Source organism: Artibeus jamaicensis, unplaced genomic scaffold, assembly GCF_021234435.1.
Source record: "Artibeus jamaicensis isolate MK-2021 breed Jamaican fruit bat unplaced genomic scaffold, CSHL_Jam_final contig_548, whole genome shotgun sequence".
In the NCBI taxonomy this organism is placed as follows: Eukaryota; Metazoa; Chordata; class Mammalia; order Chiroptera; family Phyllostomidae; genus Artibeus; species Artibeus jamaicensis.
In genome coordinates, this window is record NW_026521883.1 from 2,988,096 (window position 1) to 3,011,313 (window position 23,218).

Genomic DNA, 23,218 nt, shown 5'->3' on the forward strand with positions numbered 1-23,218 from the left:
AAAATGTTGTCTTATATGATGATTGTTTCTGATTATAAGTTTGCTAGGAAGTTGTTCTGGGAAAGAGTTAGAGTCTTATGGAATAGAGCTTTCATTCTGAGGACACTGATACTTTAAAACTCTTCCAAATTACAGTCTGTTGCATCAGGGTGAAATCCAGAGCTGATTCACGTTTGGACTGTTTCCTTCTGCAATTTTAGGCTTTATTCATTTAGCTTCCTTTTTCATATTGTGTCTCATTTTGATGGCCTAATCTTCAGGTATTGAAACCGTGGCTACCTGAAGAACATTCATTTATTTTACAAGCATGTGCAGAGAATCTGCATGTGAAGATCTCTGGATGTCACCAAGCATGTTTGAGTCATAATCCCTGTTTAAGGAGTTTAAAAAGATTACATTTCAGTGGTATAAATGTAAAGTAGAAAATGTCATGAATCATTACATATTAAGTGCCCAACTGGTTGAGGAGAAAACCAGGGAGTCCAAGTAGAAGAGGGAGTTTGAGCTGGGTATAGCCCTAGAGGGGTAAGTAAGATCTGTGTACATTTATAATGAAAAAGGACTTTCTAGATAAAGAAGAAGATTGTACTCATATGTACCTACTGTGGCATGTTGTAGATACTAGAATCACAGCTTCTCAAGCCCACCAGGCTCACCGATGGGAACTTTTTAACATGTCAATCTGCTTGGCAGTGGTGGACAGAGTATAGGCTAGGGGGTTTAAGAAAGGAATATGTAATTTTCTATGCCTATTTCTCTCAGCTACAAAATAGAAGCAATACCTACTTTGGGCCTACCATATCCTAAACTATTCCATTAAATGATGGCTTAAAAAAAAAAGGCTTAGCAAAAACAGATAATCTGAAATACTTGAACTCTTAATGTGTAAGATGTTGGAAAGCCTGCCAGTTTCACCTTAAAATTTTCTCCTTAAAAAACGACAACAACAAGCTAATAGACTAGTGTCTCATGACCCAGAAACAGAGTACCTGGTTCTACCCACTACCCAGCTCTCAGCTCTCGCTGACATCATTTCACCTCGCTGGGCGTGTTTCCTGTTACAAAGTGAGAGCGAGCAGTGTCCACCTTTGCTGCCCAGACGGAGCTACGTTTGACTATGAAATGTGGCTGGTTCTTATAAAATACAGACCAGATTTCACAGATAAACAGAAAAAAATGAAAATATCTTATGAATAATTTAATATTGAGTATATTTTGAAATGTTTTGTGCATATTGGGTAAATCATTAAGAATAACTTCATCTGTTTCTTTTTGCTCTTTTCATGTGACGAGAACAATCTAAATTACTTACACAGATGATCACTAATACCCCTTTCAGCCTCAAGACTCTGCCAGGAACACAGGGGACGCGTATTTATTACGGTTCGATTTCCTCTCATTAAGATATCGAAGGACTGTCCGGGAGAGCGTGCGGGCCCTGCGGGAAGACACTGATTCCACCGGGTCTCGCTCGCGCGCTTGGCTGGAAGGACCCGACGACTACGCGGGGTCTCGGGGCGGGCCAGTCGGGCCTTGTCACCAGGATTAGAACAGCAGGCGTGCGGGGGTGCGGCCCGGCGGGCGGATCCGGGAAGCGGGTTCGTTAGTCAGCCTCACACGCCAGGAAGGAAACCGGTCAGAGGCCCCGGCTGGCAGGCGCGGGTGCTGGGGCACGTCCGCAGTCTCCGAGGCGAGGTGGCGGCCTCTGAGAGGCGGGAGAGCAGAGGGCGGGCTTGGGAGGCGGCCCGGAGGTGGGGCCCCGGCGGGGGCGGGCCCGCGCGGGCTTCATCCGAGGACGCACGGCCTGCTCGCGAATCGGGGGTTCTCCAAGGCGCTCCGCAAAGAGCGGCTATGGGCCGCTGCTGGGGCTTCCTGATCGGCCTCCTGGGCGCCGTGTGCCTGCTCGGCTCAGGCCACGGTGGGCAGCAGCCCCCCGAGTCGGCGGCGCAGAGGTGCTTCTGCCAGGTGAGGGGTATGCGTGTTGCTCTTCCCTGTGTTTCCTGGCCCGGGGCTGCGCTGTATCCCGCGCGCCCGGGCAGGTGAGTCGCTGGGGTGCATCTTTGCATCTCCATCTCCCCAGAATAACCCCCCTATGCTCCTGCTCCCTGGCTTGGTCTGGGTCCTCTGCAGTTCTCCTGGGTAGGTGTGGACGTGTCCTCTCCCGCAGCGTGGACCTCTGCCTGCTCTCCCGCTCTTCGGGTCAGGCTTGGGGCGAGGGGTGTGGGTGCACGCTGTTATGTTTTTACTGAGTTGATTTATGCATCTTTGTTGATTTTCCCTACCCAGAGAGGGTATGCAGAGTGTGCACGCACACTCAATTTTTTAGTTTCCGCAGAACCTGGGTCTCACTTCTAACTTGACCTGGACCTGTGTACGCTGTGCCTGTGCCGGTGTTTTCTCCGGCCTTTCCGGCCAGTACAGTAAGGGAAGCGGTGGGGGTCGGGATGCTGCTGTCAAATTTCATTGTGTGTCAGGCAGGGGAATCGCTTCGTGTGACTTTTCTATATCTAAGCCCAGTGGCTCGTGTCTTTGGGGTTGCTGCACTTCTGTGGCTCCTTGCCCTGTGTGTTTGTTTTTTTCATTTTCCTTAAAGTCATGAGCTTCTCTTACCGTGACACTAATGCAACTGGTCTAAATCGGGCGGATAACAAACTTCATATCAGGCGTATTATGACCATTTCCTTGTGTTAGTACGACATGAGCAAAAAATTCAAAGAAATTTCGAAGTTTCTGGATTAACAATTTTGCGTATTTTAATGTCATTACTCTTTAAAAATTAAAAAAAAAACATGTTTATCGATTTTAAAGAGAGAGGAAAGGGGAGAGAAAGAGAGACATCAACATGAGAGATGAACCATCAATGAGTTGCCTCCTATATGTGCCCCAGCCAGGGAATCGAACCTCCAACCTCTCTGTGATGGGATGACTGCTCCAACCAAATGAGTCACACAGGGCTTAATATTATTATTTTTATTTAAAAAATATTTTATTTATTTATTTATTTATTTAGTAAATTTATTTATTTTTATTGATTATGCCATTACAGTTGTTCTATTCCCTCCTTCATTCCCCTCCACCCTACCCCCCGTCCCCACCATTACACCCCCTTTAGTTTATGACCATGTGTCTCAAGTTCTTTAGAGTCTGTATTTCCCATACTGTTTTGCCCCCCCCATCTATTTTCTATCTACTGTCTATGCTACTTATTTTCTGTACCTTCTCCCCCCCCTTCTCCTCCTCCCACTCCCCTGTTGCTAACCCTCCTTGAGATCTTCATTTCTATGTTTCCACTCCTGATCTAGCTGTCCTTTTAGTTTGCTTTTGTTTTAGGTGTGGTTGTTAATAACTGCGAGTTTGCTGTCCTTTCACTGTTCATGTTTTTTTAACTTCTTTTTCTTAGATAAGTCCCTTTAACATTTCATATAATAAGGGCTTGGTGATGACGAACTCCTTGAATTTGATCTTATCTGAGAAGCACTTTATCTGTCCTTCCATTCTAAATGAAAGTTTTGCTGGATAGAGCAATCTTGGTTGTAGGTCTTTGGATTTCATGACTTGGAATACCTCTTTCCAGCCCCTTCTTGCCTGCAAGGTCTCTTTTGAGAAATCTGCTGACAGTCTGATGGGGACTCCTTTGTAGGTGACTGTCCCCTTAGCTCTTGCTGCTTCTAGGATTCTCTCCTTCATTTTAATCTTGGCTAATGTAATTATGATGTGCCTTGGTGTGTTTCTTCTTGGGTCCAACTTCTTTGGCACTCTCTGAGCTTCCTGGATTTCCTGGAAGTCTATTTCCTTTGCCAGATTGGGGAAATTCTCCTTTATTATTTGTTCAAATAAGTTTTCCACTGGTGGCTGTTCCTTTCCCCCTTCTGGTACTCCTACAATTCGGATGTTGGAGCGTTTAAAGATGTCCTGGAGGTTCCTAAGACTCTCATTTTTTTGAATTCTTGCTTCTTGACTCTTTTCTGTTTGGCCATTATTTGCTTTCTTCTGGTCCACTCCATTGATTTGAGTCCCAGTTTCCTTTTCATCGCTATTGGTTTCCTGTGCAATTCCATTCATTTCAATTAGTTTCACCTTCATATGTTTCTCTAATTTGTGGCTATAATCAACCAGTTCTGTGAGGATCCTGATGACCAGTGTTTTAAACTGTGCGTCTGAGAGTTTTGCTATTTCTTCATCACTTAGATTTATGGGCTCTGGGGCTTTGAGATCTTCTTGAGCCATTTTTGGTCTGTTCGTACCTGTTAAGTATGAGGAGTGGAACCTTGGACTCCCAGGTCGCTGGGTTGTGACGCTGTATGTGGGGGAGTGGTCAGAGTGGGAAACCGCGACCCCCTCTGCTGTTTCGCGCCGCTGGGTGAGGAGTAGAGCCTTAGGTGGTTCACCTGGGCAGGGCCACTCAGGTGGCTGGGTTATGATGCTGTATGTAGAGGCGGGGTCAGAGCAGGGAAATGGCAGCCCCCTCTGCTGCCACTGGTCGCTGGGACATGCCAGGTCCCATCTAATCGCCCACTCCCTTGCTCGTCTATCTGCGCACGTCCGAATGCGCGACCACAGTGAACCCGCAGCCCTGCTCCCTCACTGTTTCCTCGAAATCGCTTGCTGTGTCATTCACTAGGTCCAACCCTGCGTCAGGGTTCCGCCTGACCGAGTTTTCCTGTGCAACCCCGCTCGGCCAGCTGCTAGTTTTGCCCCTCTTACTGGTCAGGCTGAAGAATTTGTTGTTATCAGACTTCTGAAAAGTTCAATTTTCTGTGTCCTGGCTGTGTTTTCTGTTGCTAATATTTAGTTGTCTCTAAACTTGGTTGTGTGAGACAGCACGGTGTATCCACCTATGCCTCCATCTTGGCGGAAGTCTTATTTATTTATTTTTAAGAGAGAGGGAAGAGAAGGAGAAAGAGAAGGGGAGAAACCGTGGTTGCCCTGGCAACCCAGGCATGTATCCTGACTGGGAATTGAGTTGGCAACCCTTTAGTTCTCAGGCCCGAGTTCAGGGCAGCCAGGGGTAATTAATGGTGTTACTCTTAAAGTCAGCATTTGGTTGGCTTCCACAGATAAAAATTGTATTTGAGGGTATAATTACAAAATTGAGGGTAGGCTGTCATTCTTTTAAAGTGGATTTCACTATTTGTTGTCAGAAATGACATTTTATGTATGTAGAGGCAATGATAGTATTTCATAGAGGATACAAACACTTTCAGGATTATGAGAAGGAGAGATGCCTCTGTCCTGGTTTATATTCTTAGACTTTGTTTTTTTTGCTGGGTGATTTGAATGTTGAGGTGTTGCCTGGAACCGTGTAAGAGAAGCTGTAAAGAAGTTGCTGCTTTATAAACAGCACACAGTACTTAAAAGGAAAAGGGGTCATTTTCTCTCTGATTACAGACATAAAATAATAGAAAGTTTAAGCATTTAAAAAATAAGTAATGTAGAAATAAGTGTCTTTAAAATAAGACATTCGGTGTTGAAAGAAGATACCCAATATAACATTTTCAGCCACATTCTAGAATTGGATAATGGAATAAAAGTACATGTTGAGCTTTTCATCTTTCACTTTCCCCCAAATGACCTTTTCAGGTATCTGACTAAAGTTGGGGAGCTTTTACATTAAAAAAATTTGATTTTCTTTTTTCTGATTTGTGTTTATACTTTTTCTCTCCTTTCATGATATTTTCAAGATTTAAATACTTCCCCAACACAAAAATCTGTCAGGCCTGTTTCTCTTCCTTTTAGAACTAGAGAGACGCTGTTTGTCCTCCTAGGGTCAACTATAAAAAATGGTAAGTTGAGAGTCACATACTAAAAAACAATTTTTAGAAAGATTTAAAATGGTCTGCTTAAATGAACTTTAGAGACCATCAGTTCCAATCCAATTAATGAAACAAAAGTATATTTTAGTTATGTGATGGTCAGTCCTAAAGGGATTTGGGTAAAGAGAGAACAAGGGAGAGAGTATGGTGATGAAGAGACATGAAGAGAAAAATAGAAATTAGCATACAAACATACATACACAAACAGAACAAGAGAAAGAGAAAAAAATGGAGAAAGGAAAGATAAGGTGAGATGAACATGCAACAAACATTTATAGATGCTCTGCATTGAGCTGAGTGTTTGGAATACAGAAATAACAATAGCATGATCCCTGCCCTGAAGACCTTAGACTTTAGCAGTTATGTTCTTTGGGGCTTGGGGAGAGGCAGAAATGCTAAGTGTTGAAAAAAAAAGTTAGTAAATATCGATAGAAACAAAATTAAAAGCTAAATTTTTACCTGATGTTTGGAAATACCAGCTGAAATCTTCTCTGGCTCTATTTGCATTATCCATTAGCTGCCAGGTCCTGCTGATTCTATTTTGTTATTTCATAGTCACATCCCTTTTGCCCCTTCCTGTTTACAGTTCCTCTTAGCACTTCTTTGAGTTACCACATCATCACCCCTTACATCACTGTTGCCTGGGTACCTGGCTTGTAATAGGGGGTCACCTAACAGAATATCAGCTTTTATTTGAGCCACAGCAGCATGTAATTAGTTATTTGACCTTAGAAAGTCATTGGAGTAAAACGTACAAAAATCTACAATCAGGTTAAACTCAACAGGCACTTATTGAGGCCTACTGTGAACAAGCTTTGAAGAGTCAAAAATGAATTAAAAAATAAAAAATTTAGTCCCAATTCTTGAATTTCCACAGTTTTGAGCCTGCTACATACTTGGTGCTAAGTTTTAGGAAGATCACAATTCAAGATGGGAACACCATGCTAGCAGAAAGTACATTCTTCTAATTCTTCTGCCTAGCAAGCTATTTACATGGTATTCTGGAATTGATCTCTCAGATGGTTTTGAGGGTTCCGAATGAATCTTTAAACGTAGTTACTACAGCTCTGACCAGTGTGGCTCAATTGCTTGGGCATTGTTTTGCAAAGCAAATGGCTACAGGTTCGCTTCTTGCTCAGAAGACTTGACTGAGTTGTGGGTTTGGTCCCTTGTTGGGCACAAAGGAGAGGAAACTTATTGATGTTTCCCCTACCTTTTTCCTTCTCCTTTACTTCCCCTATCTATCAACCAACCAACCAACCAATCAATCAATCTTTAAACTTAGTACCTGCTAGTTGATATACCTGTTAGTTGATATCAAAACCATTTTCACTGTAGGTTGGAAGTTCTTTTTATAACAGTACTTTACTGTTATTTGCTGGAAATATGTGATCAATTTTCTGGGACATATGAATCTTCCTTATACACAAACTTTCACTTGTTTTTAATTATTCTAGTTAAAAATCTTTTACACAGAAAATTGGTCTTTTTTCTCCTTTTGGTGTATAAATCTATGTATAGTTTGTGTAAACAACCTCGTAATTAGGACCCACTCTTTTTTTTAAATTCATTTATTTCTTTACATGTTTTGTTTATTTTAGAGAGGGGAAGGGAGGGGAAAGAGAGGGAGAGAAACATTAATGTGAAATTGCCTCTCATGTGCTCCTTGATGGGGATCTGGTCTGCAACCCAGGCATGTGCCCTGACAGGGAATCCAACCAGTGACCCTTCGGTTCGCAGGCCTGCACTAAATCCACTGAGCCACACCAGCCAGGGCAGGACCCACTGTTTTAAAACAAAATAATATTTGTGGTATTTGTTGTAATAGGTGTGAGCTTGAAGTAAATGAAGACCCTTCAGAGTTTCTTACTTCTTTTTGGCAATTATTGCCCCATCATGTTCAATGAATGAGAGAGAGTGAATGTAACAGAACTTTAGTCCCAATTTAGGGAATCCCAGGATGCATTTTAAGGAAATAACCTCATTAGAAATATTGAAGCTCAGATACAAGGCAGTATGGACACCTTTATTTAAATTAATTATAAATGAGTTTGATAAAACATTTTGACTACATAGGAGTTTGCAGTCTCCATATGACTAGTGCTAATAACACTCAGATCCACTTATTTGAGTGCAGTAAATCTCTATCAGGCTAATGAATGGGGAGTAGCTCAAGTAATCTAAAATGGCTACTTTGAAAATGGATTATTTTGCTCCCGCTGGTGTGGCTCAGTGGATTGAGACCTGGCCTGCAAACCAAAGGGTTGCTGGTTTGATTCCCAGTCAAGGCACATGCCTGGGTTACAGGCCAGGTCCCCAGTAGGGGGCACGTGAAAGGCAACCACACATTGATGTTTCTCTCCCTTTCTTTTCCCCTCACTTTCCTTCTGTCTAAAAATAAATAAAATATTGTAAAAAAAAAAAAGAAAGAAAATGGATTATTTTTTGTTTGGAGTACATTGTAGATACACCCTGCATACTTGAATTTCAGCAGATTTACTTGTCTAGTGTCTTGTTTATGTCAATTTAAAAAATAGTTTTTAATTTCTTAGAGTGGCGGGGCCTTGGAAGAGGCACTTGATAATAATATGTTGGGGTGGGTGGGTGGATATAAGCCCAGGATTAAAATTTTAGGCAGAGGGATCTTTGAAACAGGTCATACTAGGGAGCTGTCCACTGACTCTCAGTACTTGCCATATTCCAGGCTTTTCTGAACAAGGTGTGTGGAACAAACCCCATTTCACATTGGTTGATATACTTTGGGTCATTTACCAATAATTTAAAGTTCTAGCAAGACCAGGACTTTAATGTAGAAATAGCTCTTAACATTCATTCCATGTTCTTAGAATGGTACCAAGTATAGCATCTTTGGGGTTTTCATGATTCCATTACCAAGAATTGTTCTAGTCCACTCTGTCAAAGAATGAATACTTATGTTCTTTTTTATGGTCACAAAATAATGAAATTAAATACAACTAAAGTTCTTTGCCAAATAAAGTGCATTTTGAGCACTTTTAAAAGGTATTTCATTAAATATGAAATATGAATCTCATTAAATATGAGTTTGAGGAGTATATTCTTACACTGCTTTGGGGAAAAAAGTGATAATCTGTGATAGGACTTTGCATACTAATGGACACTTCTCACCAGAGGACAGTGAATGAGCAGGCCAGTGTTATTTTCTTTTCTCTGGCCTTTTCTACAGTATTTTGGTATTTGGTTGAAACCAGTCAGAATCAGTGGAGAAAGCAACTGAGGCTCCTTCTACAGCTGACATTTATTTATCTAGTTCTGTGTTCCATCGGGGTTGCAGATATAAGATTTTGGGGAAATACTTAACTACAAACTTGGCCTTTTTTTTTCATTCAACACATGTTAAGTCCCATTTCACTAGAAGCATTTAAGCAGTGGCAAGGTAATAATAATGATTCATATTTACTGGGCATTTGACTTATCATTTGAATTTGATATCAACTCTTTGAGATGGGAACTATTATTGTTTCTATTTTGTACTTAGGTAGGAAACGGAGGCCTGGAGAAGTTCAAAAATGTAGGCAAGGCCAACAATGAAGAAGTAGTAGAGATGGGATTCCACCCTGACTGCGTGCTAACCATTGTTACACGCTGCCTCCTCCTGGGAGGTGTGTAGGAGGGAACTGCTATGTTGCTTGGGAGGTTGCATTAGAGGCCTTCCAAGGCTTTCCAGTTCTTCAGGGACTAGGACTTTAAACTGGGTGTGCTATGTCAGGCCTGTACCAGTCCTCATATCTACCATTCCTCAACAAGGGCCTTTTAAAGATTTTTTTTTATTTGTTTATCTTTAGAGGGCAAGGGAAGGAGAGAGGGAGAGAAACATCAATGTATGGTTGCCTTCATGGGTCCCCTGCTGGGAACTGGCCTGCAGGGAACCGGCCTGCAACCCAGGCATGTGCCCTGACTGGGAATCAACCGCAATTGTCTGGTTCTCAGGCCCATGCTCAATCCACTGAGCTACACCAGCCAGGGCTCAACAAGGGCCTTTTAGTCACTACCTATTAAGTTGGGCCCCTACCCATGGCTGAGTGTCACCTGAAGCCTAGAGCAGTAAGCTTCAAGTCTTTTTTAAAAGATTTTATTTTTTCATTTTTAGAGGAATGGGAAGAGAAGAAGAAAGAGAGGGAGATAAATGTCAATGTGTGCTTGCCTCTCTCGCATCCCATACTGGGGACCTGGCTCTCAACCCAGGCATGTGCCCTGACTGGGAATTGAACTGGTGACCTTTGGTTCTCAACCCTCGCTCAGTCCACTGAGCTACACCAGTCAGGTTGAATTTTAACATGCATCAATCACTGTGTGTTTGGGGGGGGGCGGTGTACATTGTTAAAAAATTCAGATTTCTATGGTATGGCCAGATTTCTGTTTCACTTTGGGAGACAGGGGGAGTAGTTATTTACACAGCTCAGTACATTCTGAAGTATAGCATCAAGTCATCCTTGGTATATGTTGTCACCTGCATTTGGGTTTTAGTTTAGGCAATAGAACTTTACTTTGTTTCCAAGATTCTACCCTGGGTGTATTAACCGGATTTCCACCTTAGTCTTTTCCTGAGACCCTATTCTGGTAACATGCCTGGTTCTCTAGTTGCTAGAACTGGGCCTGGTGTTATACTGCCAGATATCCTGCCAGCTTTCAGGTTCTGCTGCCTGTTGTCAGGCTTTCCCAAAGGGTCAGATGGCTTGGGTTTCCAGACACCTTCCTGTCTCTTCTTTGCTGGGCTCTCTCCATCTATTGAAATTCCTGCCACCCTTATTCTACCTCCTTGGCTGTCCTGCTACCTGTTTTTGTAGTTGGGGATACCTCCTGCTCAATTTCTAAGTTAAGGACAGACACCTTTTAAAATCTACCATTGTCTTGCCTCATTTCCTTTTGAGGTCTCTAGGCTATAAGCCACCTTCGTTCTGGATACATCTTGCCTCCTTTTCTGCTTTGGGGCTTCTTATAGCTTCTTGTAATTAGGATGTGTATCAATAGGATGTTGGAGGCAAAGTGTTATTATCTTTGCTGCTTGCTTTCCTTGCTCTGTGAGTGCATTCCTGCCACTTGAGCTGGTGTGGTCTGGGGCACCATAGGTGACATAGAAGTACATAAGTATAGGTAGTGCAGTACTGGTCTCCAGCAAGAGTGAGAGTGGACAGCATTCATTCATTCATTTACCCACCCATTCCACAAACAGTTATTGATCATCTACTGTGTGCTTTCTAGAAGTGCAGTAGTACTAAGTTCATACAAAGAAGAACGAACATTTCTCCCTCAAGGATTTTAAACTCTTGTGGGTGGGAGTGACATAGATGAATTCAATACAGTGAGGTGATTGTCATGTAGGAGTATGTGGACTGTCACAGGAGAATGTAGGAGAGGCAGTTAACCCAGCAGGGGTCGAGTGGTACCTGAGGGCAGCTTCCCAAAAGAGGCCATGCCTGACCTTGAGTGTTGAAGATAGATGCTTGCCTTAAAAAAGAATTCTTCAGGAGGAAAATGGATTGCTTCATACCCTCTCACCTTTGTGTGTGGGTGTGTGTGTTTGTGTGTTTGTAACTTAGTATCTCTATCTGGCATGTGGCCCTTTGGCCTTTGCAGTCTTTGTACCACTTATTCTTGCATAATACAGGGTCCAGCAGAAGTGACACCTGCTTGAGTGTGGTTGGTTGGGTATGTGAATGTCTAGCACTAGATGGACAGCAATTGGAACATTTAACCAAAAATGTCATACAGTGTGCTTGAGTGTGATACTCTTATGTTACAGAATTACATGCTTATGATTTTGTAATAAAAGATTTCGTAATAAAAAAGAGGCATCATTGGTACTGGACCCTGTATTTTGTATCCAGAGGGAGAAACAGTACTTATTTCATATCTTTACAAGTTCTGCTTTTAAGACTTGAAAACAGTGTAAAAGAATCAAGTCATCTAGGTTAGCAGCACTTGTTTTCTCGGTACCCAGAATTAGGACTCCTAGGTTACTGTATACTCAAGAGAACTTTTAACAGGAAACAAAGATATTTGCATGTGAAATGAAAATAGTGCAGTGACAAATATGTAGATCAGTTTTCTAGAAACTGAATTAGTTATTCTAAAACAAATAAGACTAGGCAAATTGGTTAAAAATGTAGCTCTTGAATATTGCTGTCATTATTCAAAGTATTCTTATCTGTTAGGTGAAAATTTTTCATTATTGTTTTGTTATGTTCTATAATTAAAAGCTAGTATAGGATGCTATATATTCCAAAAGGTAAACATCTAAATTTCAACTAAATATTTCAATAAAGTGTTTATTTGCTTCCTTACCATTAGACTAAAAATTTTTTTCTGTCGGCAACATTTCCCTAAAATATAAACAAAAGTAGTTTATAATGTGAATATTCAGGCCAAAATATATAACAAGGATCTCTTTTCTGCAGCATACTTTATATTAAAAATATTTCTAGATACTTTTTAAAAATCATGGTGTATTTGTTATTTTCTTACAGCAATGTTTAACTAATTATTAGGTGTTTGTCTAGCCCCAAATAAACATCTAAGAATTTTATTATTTTTTTAAATAACTTTTATTGATTGATTTGAGAGACAGATAGACAGACAGACATTGATTTGTTGTTCCATTGATTTATGCATGCATTGGTTGATTCTGGTGAATGCCTTGACCGGGGGATTGAACCTGCAACCTTGATGTGTCTGGACAATGCTCTAACCAACTGGCCAGGGCAACATCTAAGAATTTTATTTTCACATCTAATAATGCTGTCTGACTATAATATGACCTCCCACTATATCCTACTATAGGTATATTTAGTAGTTTGATTTAGTAACTATAGTTAAGACATAATTTTTCAGTATTTGAAGATCAGGATTGGCTTTGTGGGCACTTTGCTATCTCAGTGTTGCTAATGATAAGTAATTTCTAGGTACCATTTCAAACCTACAAGAATTATTGTGGCCTAGTGTTTCAGGGTTGTTGGATCCTTATAATAAATGATTGTTTGTCTCACAAATTCATTATCACTTCACCCATCTTGTCTCAGACCTACACATCCTGTGGGAAACTAAAATAAAGGAAACAGAGACAGTTGCATTATAAGGCTCTCGAGTCTTAGGAAAGCCAAGAACTGGAATGCAGGTGGGCCTGGGGAAAGATGGGTAGAAGTCAGGAAAACCCAGGGAATCCAGGTAGTGTATGTTTTCTATCTCTTATCCCTGCTTCTTTGTGTATCTCTTAACATCTTCCCTTTCTCTGCTCACTGGTGATGTGCTCCTCAGTTCACGTGACGGAATAGAGTCTGAGTTTACTTCTTTACTGGTTTAGCCACAGGGAGAGACATCTCTCCCTCTTAATCTCAATGCCAGATTCTTGGAGAAGGGAGCGTGACATGGTTTAGGTCAGATGCCCACCCCTGGTCAGTCCTGGTGGGCAGGGTTACCAAGTGGCTACGGGGGACCAACTCTCTGAGTTGTGTACATGTCTTTATTGAGCTCAGTACACCCTGCAAAAGGTATTCACTGCATTTCTCTAGGTCTATAGTAGGACCAATAGCATTACTAGATTATTGTCCTAACTTATCTCAGAAAATTATGGGGAAGAGGGTGGATAAAACTTGGTTGAATAGAATGCTTTCACTGTTACCATATGAGGAAAAAGAACTCTTGCATTTAAGAATTTTGATTTAATATTTCATTTTCTTTGTAACAGGTTAGTGGTTACTTGGATGATTGTACCTGCGATGTTGAAACCATTGATAGATTTAATAACTACAGGCTTTTCCCAAGACTACAAAAACTTCTTGAAAGTGACTACTTTAGATATTACAAGGTATTTTTATTTTTAATTTTTTGTATAAGAATACTTAAAGCTTAAATGGATAATTATGTTTTTTAAGGCATTGCTAAGCTTCAGGATTGTGTGGCTATTGCTTGAAATTGATCGAGGCTATTAGGAAAATTCAGTTCACAAGAGTGAACCATGTGGTTTTGAGACTACTCATTGTACACTTTTAATTTTAATAACTGAGTTTTGCACTCAAGAGTTAGAAACTGGTTGGTTAAACTGAAGTCAGAACAGAAACTATTATATGTATTGTTATCCAAATTGTGAGTTGATCATAATTTTGTCAGATTTTTTTCTAGGTAATCAATATTAAATTAAATATTTTTAAGAAGCACAACTTTATTTTGACCTGTATTATTTTAACTAGTCATTTGTCATATTTTTTATAATTAAAAAATATTTTATTTATTTATTTTTAGAGAGGAGAAGGGAGGCAGAGAAACATCAATGTGTGGTAGCCCATTGCACGCCCCCTACTGGGGACGCAGCCTGTAACCTAGGCATGTGCCCTAGACTGGGAATCGAACTGGCCACCCTTTGGTTTGTAGGCCCGCATTCAATCCACTGAGCTACACCAGCCAGGGCTCATATTTTTTCTTGAGATATCTACTGAAAAAGTATAGAGAACTTGATCATTAGATTATGTAGTTACAGTCTGAACTGACAATTGTCTCACTATTCTATCAAGTTAACTGTTACTTGCTTTAAAAGAATATGACTTGAGCAGCGGTGATCTGAGCTACTTTGGCTCCTAGTTGCTGTCTGTTCCGTGTTGAGTGGCATCTGTGTCTTTCTAGCCAAGCCTACCAGTTTACTTACACCAGCCACACATTTATGTCATCATTGGAACTTGACAGTTGGTCAGTGAAAGAAACAGAATAACTGCAGCCAGTAACATGGTCAGGTGATAGCATCACAATTCAACATCTGGCTGTTACAGACTTTTTCTGTTTTTAGAGATTATTTTGAAACTTTTCCTATTATTATTGTACAGGTAAACCTGAAGAGGCCGTGTCCTTTCTGGAATGATATCAACCAGTGTGGAAGAAGAGACTGTGCTGTCAGGCCTTGTCAATCTGTAAGAATTATGTATATATTTGAGAACTGTTACATTTTTAAAATAACAACTTTTTATAAAGGGCCGATATAACTAAAATGATATTTTAATCCTTAGGCTAAATATGATATGTAATATTTACATATTAAAAGCCTAAACTTATATTGAACAGCAATAAAATTTAAAAGTGTTTTTTAGAAAACCCTAAACTTACAGATATAAAACATTTTGAATTGTACTGCCTTCATAATAATAGAATTAAACTTTTGTGGTTAATCATTTTATTGAATAGTGAGATTGATATAAATGGTCCCCAACTTAATTGATGGTTGAATTTATGGCTTTTTGACTTTATGATGGTGTGAAAGCTCTGTGTGTTTAGCAGAAAGTGTAATTTGGATTTTGAGTTTTGATTTTTTTTTCTGGGCTAGTGATATGTGCTGCAATACTCTTGTGATGCTGGGCAGGGTCAGCGAGGTGATTTTGCCCAACTGTAGGCAAATGTAAGTGTTCTGAGCACACTCAGGCAGGCAGGCTAAGCTATGATGTTTGGTAGATTAGGTGTATTAAATTTTGACTTCCTTTCGACTTACTATATTCTCAACTTGTGATGGGTTTATTGGGATATAATCTCATCATAAGTCAAGGAGCATCTGTAGTTCTTTTGGCTTGATATTTGTTTTTCTTCTTATGTCTTACCTGAACAAAGTTATGTTTATAGTATAGTAAATGAAATTAATCAAGGTATAAACAAAATCCCTCTCCTTTTTTTGTGGGTGTATTGTTTTTCTTGCATTTCCTTGGGTGGAGAGGGGTTGGACAAAATACCTGGTTTTATGTAGGATTTCTCAGAGCATTACAATTTAAAGTATTCTAATCTGAAAGCAGAGAATTTCACATTTTTCAATGAAGCCTTTTTTTTCCTTTAAAAGTATATACTCTTATTTCAATTTTTTATTGTGGTAAAATATAAGTAACATAAATTTACCATTTTAATCATTTTTAAGTGTACAGTTCATTGGCATTAAGTGCCATGATTAGACCCAGGATTTTGGAAAGATAATTGTCAGCATCGTGGAGAGTGGAGAGGAGGACGTGGGGATGGAGAAGAAACTGGTAACAGAATATCAGTTAGCAATCAAATGTCATGTGGTTCTGGAGTGAGTACTTTTGGAGGGTCACTCACTGTGCCACAATCTGGCTCTGTAAGGTGAGCTTTTATTTCAAGGAGCGATGGTTTAGTAGGGAAAATTTCAGTGCAAATGTGATAGCCTGGTAATAGATGTGCTGAATGTGTACACACTGGGGGCAGAGGAGAAAGCGGAGCAAAGGAGGGAGACATGAGAAACTCCAGTCTAAGTGACAGTGAGGGAATGAGCCGTGTACACTCCTCGTAGGATAAGCCTGGGCGCAGTGCCAACAGTCCCCAAATAGGGCAGTCTGTCAGAACTAAAGAGTGATTAGACATCATTTCAAATACTTTGAAATACTTGCTTCAACCTAAATAATCACCTTTCACAGCTAGTATTTATATTGTGCATTACTGATATTTTGACATTTATTACACTTCAGTCTGCATCTTTAAAAAAAAGGACATTACAGTATGGCACAGTGCAGCTATCACACCTAAAACACTTAATAATTGTTCCTTAATCTAATGCACAAGGTTAAATACAGTTAACTCACAACTTTGCATGGTCTGTGCTGTTTTGTTAGGACCTTCTTGGGCTCCACAGGGGACCAACACCAGTTGCCTTTCTGTCAACACTGATTTCCTTTTTCGGTTCATTTTTAGACTGGGTTCAGGTTATACTCTGCGACCCAGAAGGAGATAGAAAAGTAATAAAAATTAAAATTTTCTTCTTCCAACTTGGTCTTTAAAATCCATATCCTTTTGTTTGCACCCCTGATTCCAGAGAACACTTCAGTGTGGCTGGCGGCCTGCCCACAGAGGCTGGATTCTCTCTATAAGCTCAAACATCAGTTATTCCTTTTGCAATGAATCAAAACAATGTTCTTTCACCTCCATTATTAATTGGCCAATGTGAAAAAGAATTAAGAATACCTGGCTGGTGTAGCTCAGTGGACTGAGTGTGGGCCTGCAAACCAAAGGATCGTGGTTCGATTCCCAGTCAGGGCACATGCCAGGGCTGCAGGCTGGTTCCCAGCAGGGGATGCACGAAGGCAACCATACATTGATATCTCTCTCCCTCTCTCTTTCCCTTCCCCTCTAAAGATAAATAAATAAAATCTTTAACAAAAAAAAAAAAAGAAAGAAAAAGATTAACAATAGCCAGTGTTAGTCTGGCATTAAGAAATGAGCACGCTGGCCCTGGCCAGGTAGCTGAGTTGGTTAGAGCATCAGCCCAAAACACCAAGGCTGCAGGTTCAATCCCAGTCAGGGCACATACAAGAGTCAACCACTGAATGCATAAATAAGTGGGACAACAAATTGTGTTTTTCTCTCTCCCCCTTTCCTCTCTCTCAAAAATCAATAAATTAAGAAAAAAGAGCATAATGGTGGTGAAATCTTTTCCAAGATCAATTTGGCAAATGTATCAAAAAAATTAAAAAGGTACATATTCTTGGACCTAGCAATTCTAATATAAGTTTTACTTCCTAAAATAATTCAAAACAAAATTTTTTTTTGAGACTGACTTTTTGCTCAGTAAATGGGTTTTACCTCCAACAAATCAAAATGAAGAAATGATTTTTCTGGAACATTTAAAAGACTAAGTATCCACAGTGTAAAGTTAAAACCGATAAAGTGGAGAATGGCTGATATGATTTATGACACATATCCTAAAGCACTGAAGACTTGTCATGTAAAAATAGAGAGTTCACAAATCTAAGAATAAAAGGTCTCTAACCAATAGCTGACTTGCATCCACAGATGTTTAAAGATGACTGTAAAGCAGTACTGGACTTTGTAAAGATGTCAGTGCTGCTGAAATTACTTTATAAACTTGACATGGTTTATTACATGAAAAAATTAGAAACTTTCTAGCATATCAGGCCATAGAAAAAGAATATAAGAATATATATTAACCTAGTTCAAAGCCTGAAAGGGTACACAATAAAGTGGATATCTCTGTGTGGGCCCTTCCCTTTGAGCAGGCATAATCTAATTCAGTAATGTACTGAGCACTAGCCCCTGCAATTTACAGAGTTCCCCCACATCCATCAGTATCTGTACTCACAACATCACTTTGGCGATAGGCAGGTAGGTTCTATAGTTAGCAAGAGGCTCCATTGAAAACTCGTACCATTTTTCTCTGAAAAGAACTAAGGCTTCTTAAGAAATGATTGATTCCAAGACTGGAACAAGAAATATACAAGATGAACTTGGAGTATATGGTCATAACAGAAACAAAAAATGCCGTTAAAGATTGTTAGGCCAATGGGACACAGGAGCAAATATCAGGTAAGCATTAGTGGGTCCCCTAGTGGCCAAATGTGGACAATTTGAGCATCAAAAGGAGTAATAGGTGACTGACTATTTTTACATTTCCATGTCTTACTATGTATCAACAATCCATGGAATAATTTGTTTTTGAATTTTTTTGTTTACTTGTAGAAAATAATATAAAAACTGCCTAATTACTCTCTATCAAATGTTAACTTCAATAATTTGTTTCATGAATTTTTCTCATAAATCATAGAAATTTAAAATACTTTTTCAGTAGAATAAATGCCATGTAAAAGCACTTTTTTTCTTTTTCAGGATGAAGTTCCTGATGGAATTAAATCTGCGAGCTACAAGGTGTGTGTGTGTGTCCAGTATATTAACAAACTCAATACTCATTTCCCCTGCCAGCTACTACCCCACTTCTCTGTCCCCTCTACGGTGGAATCGCTTGACAGTTATTTGTACTCAGTGGTTCCAGTTTTTTTGCTCAATCCTTTTATGCGAAGCATGAAAGAAAAATAAGAGGGGGAACCCCCCCACAACATGTACCTATTACATAGCTTCAGCAATTATCAATGTATGGTCAATCTTGTTTCATGTCTGTGTACCAGTTTATTCTCTCAAGTACTTTAAAGCCAATCTCAGATAAATTGTTTTGTTTATAAATACTCTTATATGCATCTCTAAGACAAGAAGATACTTTAAAAAGTGTAACCCCAGTCAGGCTTCAGGTATCTCTAGTTGATTCGTAAGTGCCTTAATAGTCCATTTGAAAGAGGATTCAAATATATTCCATACATTACATTTGGTTGATGTGTCTCTTAGGTGTCTTTCTTCTCTTTTTAAATAAATTTTTAATTTTATAATACTTTTGGATTTACAGAAAAATTGTGAGGATAGTACAGTTTCTATATACTCCATACCTTGTTTCCTCTATGATTAACATCTTACATTAGTATGATACATTTATTACATTTATTACATTTGATGAACTGATATTGATGCATTATTGCTAACTAAGATTCATACTTCAGACTTCCTTGCTTTTCTACCTAATGTCCATTTGCGTTTCAGGATCCCAGGCAGAATAGCAAGTTACATTTAGGAGTCATATCTCTTTAAGTTCCTGTTGGCTGCGACAGTTTTTCAGAATTTCCTTATTTTGGATAAGCTGTTTTTGAGGAGCACTAGGCAGACATTGTAGAATGTCCCTCAGTCGGGATTTGTCTGTTTCTCTCATGCTTAGAGTAGGGTTATGTGTTTTGGGGAAGAAAACCACAGTCATGAGCCATTTTTGTCACATCACGTCATGTCACATCACAGTACATCATCCACTGTCAACATGACTTATCACTGTTAATGTTAACCTTGACCACCTGGCTGAGGTGGTTTTAAATGAATTCACCTTTCTCACCCCTTCCATACTATATTTTTTGGAAGGAAGTCACTATGCACAGCCCACACTTAAGGAGTGCTTCATCTCCTTGAGGATATTAATTACTTGGAATCCTTCAGTATGGAGGATTTGTATCTTTTCCTTCTATTTAGTTATTTACTATGGACTGTAATTTAGCTCATTTTTGATTCCGTGTTTTTTTGTTTACATACAAAGAGTGAAGTCATAGGCAATGTCTTGGCTCCAATGGCAGAACTTTGTACATAAATGATGCTATCGTTTTTTAGTGTGTGTTTTATTTAGGTTTTTTTTTTTAAAGACAGTGGGGAAGGGAGGGGGAAAGAGAGGGAGTGAAATATTATTGTGTCAATTACCTCTTGTGTGCCCCCTACTGGGGACCTGACCCACAACCCAGGCATGTACCCTGACTGGGAATAGAACCAGTGACCGTTTGGTTTGCAGGCCAGCATTCAGTCCACTGAGCCACTAGCTAGGGCTCATTAGCCGTTTTAAATAGAAATTTTTAAAATCCAGAATTGTGGTTTTTTTTTCATTAAATTGATGAACTCAAACTTTTGGAAGCTTATTTTGCTGAAGGAAAACATTTGTTACTACTGTGGATGCTAGTATAAATTCATTTGAAGTTCAAAACTGAAGACAAAATTTTTATTTTGTGGTGATAATTCATATATAAATTTTGATAAAAACAATGTTGTGGTAAAAACAGTGTCCTTAGCAAATCAAGAAATCTGTGGAGCAGGAATGAATTTGCAAGTGGCTAAAATACACACATAATTCATAATTGTGTCCAAACACACTGTGGTAGTTATCCAGTTAAGATAGAAGTGCTAATTGTGAAAATATATAGGTTTTGGCATTTACATATACACACTAGTAATGACCATAACATTTTCAAAATGAAGCTAATGCTGGGGAAAAAAAAAGAAATGTTACTTTGGTGTGGCAGGAGTACTTCATTTGCTGTCCATCATCAATTAGACTTTATCAGTGTTTGAGCCCATGAAAAACTACTTTGTAAAACACTCAAGTGTTTGCAGTGGTACTGAAAAATTTTTAGTAAGTGAGGCCTCTAAATGTTGAGGCCTCTAAATGTTAAATTCGGTGGAAAATTGTTATTCAAAGTATCACTAACTAGAATGCTTAAAGGAAAAAACAAAAGAAATTTCAGCTTTTGAAAGTTTAGCAAATTGCAATTATTGTAATAAAACTTGTAAACAAAGACCTTGATGTTTATTTCTACAAAAATGAGGGAGGAATTGAACATGCTAAGTGAGGAAATTTCAAATAATGTACTGGGTTTAATTCTGAAATTTTATAATTGTCTTTACTTGTGGGAAGAGTCTCCTCCTGATGAAACTCTTGCTTTTAATGGGATAAATTTATATTCTGACCCGAAATGAAATGGATTTAAGAAGGGTTACAATTTTATAGTATCTATATTTGGCAAAACATTGAAAATAATACAAAAAATACAGACAACTTTTTTGATGAGTTTTGTCTTAAAATGTTTATTGAAGAAATGTCATTTGCAAAAGAATAGAACTTGTAAAAATAATTGGGCTAAAATATTTTATTTTCCCGTCTTTGCCTGTAGAGAGAATATTTTCTCAATTAAAAATTATATCTACAGCCCTGGCTGATGTGGCTCAGTGGATTGAGTGCAGGTCTGTGAACCAAAGGATCACCAGTTTGATTCCCAGTCAGGGCACATGCCTGGGTTTCGGACCAGGTCCCCAGTAAGGGGCATGCATGCAAGAGGCAACCAATCAGTGTCTCTCTCACACATTTATGTTTCTTTCCCTCTCTTTCCCCTTCCCTTCTCTCTCTAAAAATAAATAAATAAAAATCTTTAAAAAATTGTCAAGTATAATAAAAATACTTGACAAATTAAAAAAAAATTATATCTACAGAGAAGAGTCAACTGAAGGTATTAGTTTCAAACTGAATAACCAAAAAAACTTTCAAGAAGGTCGTGGGAAATTTCATGAAAATTTAATGATAAGAATAAGCTGTAAAAAGAATTTTCTTCAGAAAAATGCTAGTGACATAGTACGAGACAGATGTGACTTAATGAAGCTGATTAAATTATTAAATAGGAACTAAGAGTAGTTATCTTATGTTTTAATGTTCCAATAATTACAATAGTAAAATTAAAATTTTTAGTTTTATATACATTGTCATATTAATATTCACAGGTTTGTGATTTTCTTGAACAAATTTTGTTTTTTTGTTATGTATTTTAACTTACATTGAAGTAATTTCCAACTTATAGAAAAGTTACAAGATTAGTATAAATGTATTTTATATACTCTTCATATGGATTCAGTAATTTTTAATTTTCCTCATTTGCTTTAACACACTTTTTCTACATATATGTTATGATTTTCTGAGCCATTTGAGAGTTGGTTGAATAGACCACATCCCTTTACTCTTTTATACTAATTATATATACACATTTTTAAAAGTTTTTGAATTAAACTATCTTTTAGATCAACCAGTGTAAGAAAACAGAGTTGTTATTTAGTAAATAAGTATTTGAAAAAATTGTATCATTTCAGCAGGTAGTGTTTTCTGCTATCCACAGAAGTGTCCTAGTCTGGACAGTCATGTTTATAGACATCCTAACAATAAGGCTATACAGGCACTCAGTTTGTATTTGCTCAGTGATTGAACAGTGGCCTCCTGCTTTCGATGCTGTTTTTCATTTGTATGTTGGTGAGGACTGCTGTGTTGTGAAATCTTAGCACCCATACTCACTTCCCCTGTGCCACATACACGCCGAGCAGAATATGTATATAAAGTGACTTAGACATTGAGGAGAAATGTGGTTGTTAAAGAGCATATTTTAAACATTTGAAGATATTCCACTACATTTTATAAGACTTGAGGCTTCAGGACATTTTTAGAAAGAATCACAATATTTAGAGTTGAGATGGACCTTAGACACACATGATCTAGTGTAACCACTTTTTTCTGGATGAAAAAACTGATGCTTACAATTAATTAATTAGGTCAGGAGAAAGCAGAACATTGCTTCATTGCTCCTTGCCTAGTGACTTGCTTATACATCAAAGATTTTCTTAGTGAAAATTTTGGTGACGAATTAGAACTATAACCTCTCTCGCTTGCTCTCTCTCGTTTTTGGTGAGCACAATAGTAAATGTGTTCTCCAACAAAAATAAGGGGCAAAACCTTATACTTATTTTTTTAGCTTCAGTTGCAATGTGAGGGCTTAATTTTTAAAAAAGTTTTGTAGCCATGGTGATGGTGCCAGGTATAAAAAAACTTCAGATAATTTCAACATTCTTTTTAAAAGTTCAAAAAGTGTGGCAAGGTATATTCTATTTATTCCTCTTTTCATTTCAGTATTCTGAAGAAGCCAATAATCTCATTGAAGAATGTGAGCAAGCTGAACGACTTGGAGCCGTGAATGAATCCTTGAGGTTTGATTTTTTCTTTCAGCAGTATTTTTATATTTTTTCATGTGAAATGTTAACTTGAAAAAAAGAATAACACTATTATCTTTGTTTGAAGTGAAGAAACGCAGAAGGCTGTTCTTCAGTGGACCAAACATGATGATTCCTCAGACAACTTCTGTGAAGCTGATGGTATAACTCTTTATAGCATGCATTTTGTTTAAAATTGTACCTAGGAAAAAATAATT

General features: G+C 38.7%; 1 protein-coding gene across 1 annotated transcript in view; it reads left to right on the forward strand.

The window, feature by feature from the left end:
* The first annotated feature begins 1,682 nt into the window (after window positions 1–1,682).
* ERO1A (endoplasmic reticulum oxidoreductase 1 alpha) overlaps window positions 1,683–23,218 on the forward strand; it is a 44,682-nt gene continuing 23,146 nt past the window's right edge. The window contains exons 1-6 of the mRNA XM_037155649.2: window positions 1,683–1,965; window positions 13,537–13,656; window positions 14,666–14,749; window positions 18,453–18,491; window positions 22,921–22,997; window positions 23,089–23,162. Coding sequence (XP_037011544.2) covers window positions 1,852–1,965; window positions 13,537–13,656; window positions 14,666–14,749; window positions 18,453–18,491; window positions 22,921–22,997; window positions 23,089–23,162 — 508 coding nt within the window. The 5' untranslated portion in view covers window positions 1,683–1,851. The remainder of the gene's footprint in view (window positions 1,966–13,536; window positions 13,657–14,665; window positions 14,750–18,452; window positions 18,492–22,920; window positions 22,998–23,088; window positions 23,163–23,218) is intronic.